General features: G+C 39.7%; 1 protein-coding gene across 1 annotated transcript in view; it reads right to left on the reverse strand.

Annotated features, from left to right (window-relative positions):
- IQGAP2 (IQ motif containing GTPase activating protein 2) overlaps positions 1–7,589 on the reverse strand; it is a 290,113-nt gene that overhangs the window by 23,280 nt on the left and 259,244 nt on the right. Inside the window, exons 27-30 of the mRNA XM_012664485.1 lie at positions 7,402–7,589; positions 4,921–5,053; positions 876–978; positions 155–296 (exon numbers count right to left, since the gene is read on the reverse strand). Of these exons, the coding sequence (XP_012519939.1) occupies positions 155–296; positions 876–978; positions 4,921–5,053; positions 7,402–7,589 (566 nt within the window). The remainder of the gene's footprint in view (positions 1–154; positions 297–875; positions 979–4,920; positions 5,054–7,401) is intronic.

A 7,589-nucleotide genomic window follows, 5' to 3' on the forward strand; every position in this document is an offset into this window, starting at 1 on the left:
GTTGTCCGATTAATTTCTTTCTATTTTTAGTAGAGACGGGTCTCGCTCTTGCTCAGGCTGGTTTCGAACTCCTGAGCTCAAACAATCTGCACGCCTCGGCCTCCCAGAGAGCTAGGATTACAGGCGTGAGCCACCGCACCTGGCCCCAACTTACTTTATCATGAGGCTTCGGCCATCTATAGATTCGCCATCCTCTATGTCATATTTGCTTGTCAAGAAAAGAGAAATCTCAGTCTTTGAGAGTTGATTTAGTGTATTTTCCTTGTTAGGATCATTGGGGTCAACTGCTCCTTCCCCTGTAGAAAAAAACAACAAGGTTATTCTTCCAATTCACCCACTGTGATGATGGCACCAGTGAGGTTGTAGTACATAAAGGTTCTGTGGGAAAGTTAGGTGCAGTAATTGGATGGGAGACCACGGTCTTCACAAAATCCACATTCTACTATAGCTGAAGTGGCTTTTTAAAATATTTGCTTGAAACACTAAAATAACATAGGACACAGACATTCCAAATATGAATAAATTACTAAAAGACAGAACTGTTAATAAAAGAAATCCTTAGAAAACACAGTAAGGAATTTCTCATTTTCTAGTAAATTTGGTTCTTTAATGATATTTTCTTTATGATCCAGGTTGACAAATCTTTTTGGATGTATCTAGAGCTTGCCTTTAAGAATATCAAATTGTTACAATTCAGGACACTATCAATTACAGAACTCTTGCTATAGGAAGGAGCAAGTGTAGTTATTATCCTTTAAATAAGCTTAAGTATCAAATTCCCCCCCATTTTTTTTTTATCTAGGATAGGAAAACCAAACAACAAACCAAACAACTAGACAAAAACGAGGGGATAAGCAGAAGGAACAAGGTCTTACCAAGAAAAGATTCCACGGTAGGTACCTCTCCCAGCAACCCCAACAACTCACTCAGTAAGTCATTTTTTTCAGGGGCAATCGCGTCCTGGTGTTCCAACAGGAGCTTTATGTGGAAGGCAACACACACAAAGGTAAAAGTAAATTCTCAACTGCTACCATATTTATATGGTTCCCTAATTTTTCATGGTAACTTGTTCCTGATACCCTTTAAATCTTAAATACAAGTCTGACATTTATTAAACTTGGGGACCATCGAAGAGAGAGTTTTTGTTTTATCTCAGAGGGAAGTGCCTACTCTACATCAATTAATTGTAGCAAGAAAGGTGTTCATAAACCTTTTTCCAGCAAGATCTGGCAAGGGCAGCCTTCCATCACCTAACCTCTGTGCTCCACTCTACCTTTATGAAAAAAGTCAAAGCTGCAGGGAAAGAGTCTAGAATGAGGCAGAAGTCTCTCACCTAACACTGGTAGCAAACTGGAAGTGCATTTCCGTGTCCCTTCAAAGAAAAATTATGCAGTAATAAAATACATTTATTATTATTTAAAATCACCATTAGCTATTTTAATCTGTCTTCCTCTTTCATGGGTAAGGATGGTGAAAATGCCTGTGACCGAGATGTACTGGATGGTTCCCTCTTTCCTGACCCCAAAAAGGCTCAAACATGAGTAACAACTGCTGGGGTATCTTGCCAGGTCTTAGAGGATACCTGGTTAACTCCTGAAGAATAGCAGCATTGGATGGAAAACCATGGAGGATAACACATCTGTTTTTGTTTGCATTTATAATTAAATTGTGTACAAGGGCTCCATTTTCTTCATTTTGTTAACACTTGTTATTGTCTCTTTGATATCAGTCATCCTAATGGATGTGAGGCACTATCCATTGTGATTTTGATTTTGTTTCCTTAATTATTAAACATCGTGATGTTGAGCATCTTTTCATGTGCTTTTTGATAATTTGTACATCTTTGGAGAAATGTCTATTTAAGTCCTTTGCTCATTTTCATTGGGTAGTTTTCTTATTGAGTTGTAGCAGTTCTTTATACAGGTGAGATGTAAACCCTTTATGAGATATGATTTATGAATATTTTCTCCCATTGCATAGGCTGCCTTTTCACTCAGTTGATTATATCCTTTGATGTATAGTTGCCTATTTTTAAGTTGGATTATTTATCATTAAGTTGTAGGATTTCTTTGTATATTCTAGATACAAGCCCTTAGATATATTATTTACAATTATTTTCTCCATTCTCTCAATTGTCTTCTCATTTGCTTGATGGCATTGTTTATAGCACAAAAGTTTTCAATTCTGATGAAGTCCAATTTCTTTCTTTTGCTGCTTATGCCTTTACTGTCATATCTAAGAAACCACTGCCTACACCAAGGTCACAAAGATTTATTCCTATGTTTTATTCCAAGAATTTCATAGTTTTAGCTCTTACATTTAGGTCTATGATCTGTCTTTAGTTCATTTTTTGTACTGGAGAGAAAAAGGAGCCCAACTTCATGCTTTGGCATATGGATTTCCAGTTGTCCCTACACCATTTGTTGAAAAGACTATTTTCCCACTGAACTGTCTTAGCCCCTTGTTGTAATTAAATTGACCACAAATTTGAGGGTTTATTTCCAGACTCTCAATTCTATCCCATTGATCTGATGTCTATCCTTATGCCAGCATAGCACTGCTTTGATTACTGCCTTTTCCATTCCTTTTTAAGCCTTAAGATTAATGGAGGATAGAGTGTGTTTTATGCTAAATTTTCTTTAACACTGAAGACTTCCCCGACACTTGCTAATAGGGTTTTTAACAAAGGCAGAGTACACCTTACATGCATAGTTTTAAGGCAAGGAAGGGACTGTATCCAATTATTTTGTTTTCATTATACTCATTTTCCTCTAAAGTTTCTATTTTTTGCAAGGCATCCTAGTTTTTCATTATAATAGAGGTACTTTGTTCTAAATCAAAGAAATATGCATTATTTTTAGAACAGTAAGTTGATTCAAAGAAAGACGTTAAATAAATAATAGAGGTGATAGAAGACACAGTGAAATCTGGAAGGGTGGTACATACAGCATTTTAGGGGGGAAACAAGTTAGAGAAAAGAACAAAACAAGCAAGAGGGAAACATGCTCTTGTTCTCTGAAGAGACAGGACAGCTGATTTGGCTACTGTCTTTGGAAATGGATGATTTAAGTGGCCAGCTTTTATGCTTTATTCTCATAATTATAGAACATAAAAACATTCCTGAAAATATCTCCTTAAAGAGCTTATTTTGAAGTTGCACATATTCCTTAGAGAGGGAGAGGCAAGCGTGTCATCCCCAAGCTTGGTCAGTCACACTTCTGCCGTGCTTACGTCTGCACGTGGGTGCCTCCACACATAAGACAGACAGTAAACAGGACAGTCTTTCTCTGTAATTACACAATTTCCCCTCGTTACATCTGTTTCCAACCTAACACAGGAAGGAATTCCAAATCAGTCACAAGCTCTGTTTCCCAGGACTGGATTCTGTTTGCAATTCTTGTTAACAAAAGGAACAGACTGTTTCTCCTTGAAGATGAGTAGTCTAAATTAATACAGTAACATTTTTCCTCTCTGCTACCCTTGGGAAAGAATCTCTTACTCTAAAAGAAGAACTCCTCACCACTTTTTTTTTTTTTGGCTGTAGATATTGCCCTCAGCAAATGTGCAGCTAAGATGTGCACATTTTTTCTGAGAGGGATAATGTAACATAAAAATAGAAAAATGGGTCATTGCTCAAGTGTGAATCAATCTATTTGCTCATTAGAAAATTAGTATTGTAAATGGTGTATAGCTGAGCACCACTGTGGATTTTGGGTGTTTATACGTAGAGAAAAGAAGGTTAGCCTATTCATTTAATCAAGAGCTTGTTGCAAATGTCAGAGAAGTTCTCTGTTCCAACCCTAAAAAAGGGAAATCAAAACTAGATCCAATCTTTCCCTCAAGCCCACATTCAAGCTTTAGTTTCTTAGAAGAGCTTAATAATAAAGACTGAAATTTTAAGCAGCCAATCTGCCACTTGTTAGCATGTCTGGTTTGATGGGGGCAGGAGCACGACCTTTGAAAGGTGTGTATTATGCTTTCCCCTTAGTTGTCTGTATAATCCAAAGTTGGATACAGCCTTAACTGAAGCATCTAGAATGCTAATGTGCATCTGCATCCCCTGGGATCTTGTCAGAATGCAGGTTCTAGTTTGGGAGGTCTTGGGTGCATTTCTAACATATCCCCAGGACCTTGCTTTCACAAGCACCATCTGAAATGATTCTTGAAAAGATTACCCTTTAAAACGTAGATTTTTCAGGAAATAATTTCCAGTTGGCCTTTAAAAACCAAAACCAAAACCCCTCAATGCTTCGCTTCTCTGTTTACTTTAAACGATTGAAAAGCCATCTATCTGAGGCTTCCGTGCCCCCAATGGCACTTAACATATGCTAATGGCTGACAGTGATGTTTATATGGGAACCAGATGGAGAAGTTACAACATAGCACAGGGTGGGAAACTGCCTGCTTCCAAGAAATGGGGGCTTCAAAAACAATGGAAGCGATTCTTTGCAGGAGGCTACTGTCGGGTGGTGGTTTCCTGTCTTCCTTGAGCAGCCTGTTTACGACCAATGCGCAAACATTAGAATACAGAGAATATTCTCACTTCCCCAGAAAATCACTGGAAAACCTGAGAGGATTCCTGAAAGAGGGGAACAATAGAGTGTGGGTCTAGATAGCACAGCTTTGGTGGGTGGGAGAACACCAGGGCCTGTCCCTGCTCAGGGCTTCAACTCTGTATTTACAATCTGGGTTTGTACATGGATCATGTCAAAAGTAAACTTTCTTCTTTGTGAGAAGGCGTTTTATTAATACATAAGAGCCAGGGGATAAATAAATAATCAAGGGATTTTTAGAGTTAAGAATATGAATATTAGCACCTGTGCATAGTAAGTTTGCAGAGACTACACATTTTCAAGATAACAGACTCTGAACCATGGGTCCACGGCTAAGACCCGCTCCCCCCACCCCCACCCCACTTACCGAATGCGTGCTGATGATTTCCTCAATTGAAATATAGATGACTGGTTTGCTGACTGTCACCAAGTCTGTGTATTTGTCCATATTAAACTTCTCTTCTGGCTCAGGGACATTACATGCTTCTTTGAAATATTTCCTAATAAAGGCGGGAAAAAACTCTTTAAGATAGAGGCAAATTTGTGAGTTAAATAGCTTCATCGAAATAGTTAGGAAATTTTGAATGATGGCTAGTATCTGTTCTCCTAACCCCAAGCCTTGCGGGGACTTGGTATAGCTTCTTCCGGCCTGGCTCCTGACTATGAAAGCTGAGTCCACGGATTTGGATGTTGAACTCAGCTCTTCACATGGGATTGAAGAGAGTGGTAAGGACCTGTGATCGAAGTATGCGCAGGTCATCTTAAAAGTATTATTATTCCAAAAATGGCTCCTGAAGTTTAAATTAAAAAGCCAAGAAAACTTCTTGATCTGAGAATCAAATCTTTATAGAGAACACAATCCAAAAAGCAATTCATCAAATTTGCTACCGGCACAAGCTCCTGGGCCTACAACACCCTAATTACCCTTCAGAGCTTCTGTAACCAGTTTGACAAAAATTAGAGTTAAGTCTACTATGGTATTAGTTGGTACAGACAATATTTGCTGACCACTGGAAAGACTGTTAAGGCCACTCAAATACATAATATGTCTCAGTACTCGGATCCTAAAAAGGCTGCTATTTGAAGATATAGCACATATAGATAGATCAAGAAAAGCCAAGCATGGTAACAGTTTAGGAGTTGTCCCATGTAGTTTTTGTGCAAACCACTTTTGCATAGGTAGAATATGTATTTTACTCTATAAAGTTGTAAAGGTCTCATATACCTGAAATCATCCTTGTTATTTCTCCTATGGGAACTCGAGGCTCATGTACCAGAAATGACTTCTGCCTTCCTAGCCCAAGGCAGGCAGCCATGTTGGGGTGGAGCATGTTTCCACATGACAATAGGTCTTCCTGTGCTTTTTTTCTTTTTTTTTTTAGACAGAGTCTTGCTCTGTTGCCCTTGGGTAGAACGCAATGGCATTCATCATAGCTCAATGCAACCTCAAACTCCTGGGCTCAAGCAATCCTCCTGCTTCAGTTTCCTGAGTAGCTGGGACTACAGGTGCATGCCACCACACCTGGCTAATTTTTCTGTTTTTAGTAAAGCTGGGATCTCACTTTTGCTTAGGTTGGTCTCGAACTCCTGACCTCAAGCAATCCTCCCACCTCAGCCTCCCAGAGTGCTAGGATTACAGGCGTGAGCCACCTCGTCCAGCCTTCTGAACTTTGGTTATGATATCTGATGGATTTCTGAGGACCATAATGAATAAATAGGAGTGGAAGGGAGAGGATGAATTTAAGAAGAGGTAAAGGGAGGCTTCTTTTCGGGGAATATTTTTCACAAAAGGCCATGAATTCTAAAGAGAGATGAATGATCATGAACTACCTTTGTAGCTAGTTAAGTCACTAACCCAGAGGAAAAGTGAAAAACGGGAAATGATTTTCCAGGTGAGGACCAAAAGAGGCCAAATTCATGCTATACTTCCAGGATCTACTGATGAAATGGCAGACAGAACAAATGCCAAAAGGAAAATTTCCTCAGAGAGCTTCGGGATGAGTGAATCTTACTACTGGACTCATGCTTTTCTTCTCCATGGGGAATGATTAGTGATATAACTTGGAAACACAAAGTCAATAGAATTAAACCTGATGTGTATAATTAAGAAAGGCTTCAGAACAGAACAGATTCACACACAATCAACAAATATAAAATTTAGGTTTTCCTAACCTTTCAAAATCAAATGCTCCCTTTTCCTACTATAGTCAGCCCTTGGTATACATGGGGGATTGCTTCCAGGACCCCCACCCCCAAGTATACCCAAATCTGCACGTACTCATGTCCCATAGTCGACCTTACAGAACCTGTTTATACGAAGTCAGCCCCCTGTATACATGGGTTTTGCATCCCATGAATGTACATATTTTCCATCTGTGTTTAGTTGAAAAAAATCCGCATGTCAGTGGACCCAAGCAGTTCCAACCCCTGTTGTCAAAGGACAGCTGCATTTGATTCAGGTGAGGCAAGTTCTTACTGATTAGAAAACTTAAAAAAACCATCACCTTCCTCTGAAGTTCAACAAAGCAGAATCAGCTATTCTGATTTTTAAATTCTAAGTACTCCTAGTGTGTAGCATACTAGGAAGAGTAAGTATTCCACTGTGTCAATAGCAGGAGCCATACACGTAGGAAGGACTCAGCATAACAGGAGGGCTGCGGTGGGGGTGGGAAGGAGACACTAGGCAGAAGCAGCCCTGCCTATTCTCCCCACCTTCCCTTTCTCCCCGGTGGCAACTGGTAGAAGAAATGCATGCGGCCACCTGGGGTTCAACTCCAGCTCTGGGCACAGAACACATGCTATTCTTGCCATTCTTGCATGTTTCTCTAAAACCAATGGCCCCTCTCACCTGAATTCCTGGTATGTCTTTGATAAATAATCGTTCATAGATGAGAGATGCTCATTTTCTCCTTCAAACAGCTTGTTGGAAGCTGCATGCTGAAGAACCTTGGCCACGGATCCTAAGTTTCTCCTTTGGTCAGAATTTATCTGGCCTCCGGCCGTCATGTCAATGATGTCAAAGCCATCGGGAGCTAC

The sequence above is a fragment of the Propithecus coquereli genome, unplaced genomic scaffold, assembly GCF_000956105.1.
Source record: "Propithecus coquereli isolate 6110/MARCELLA unplaced genomic scaffold, Pcoq_1.0 Scaffold9, whole genome shotgun sequence".
Classification (NCBI taxonomy): domain Eukaryota; kingdom Metazoa; phylum Chordata; class Mammalia; order Primates; family Indriidae; genus Propithecus; species Propithecus coquereli.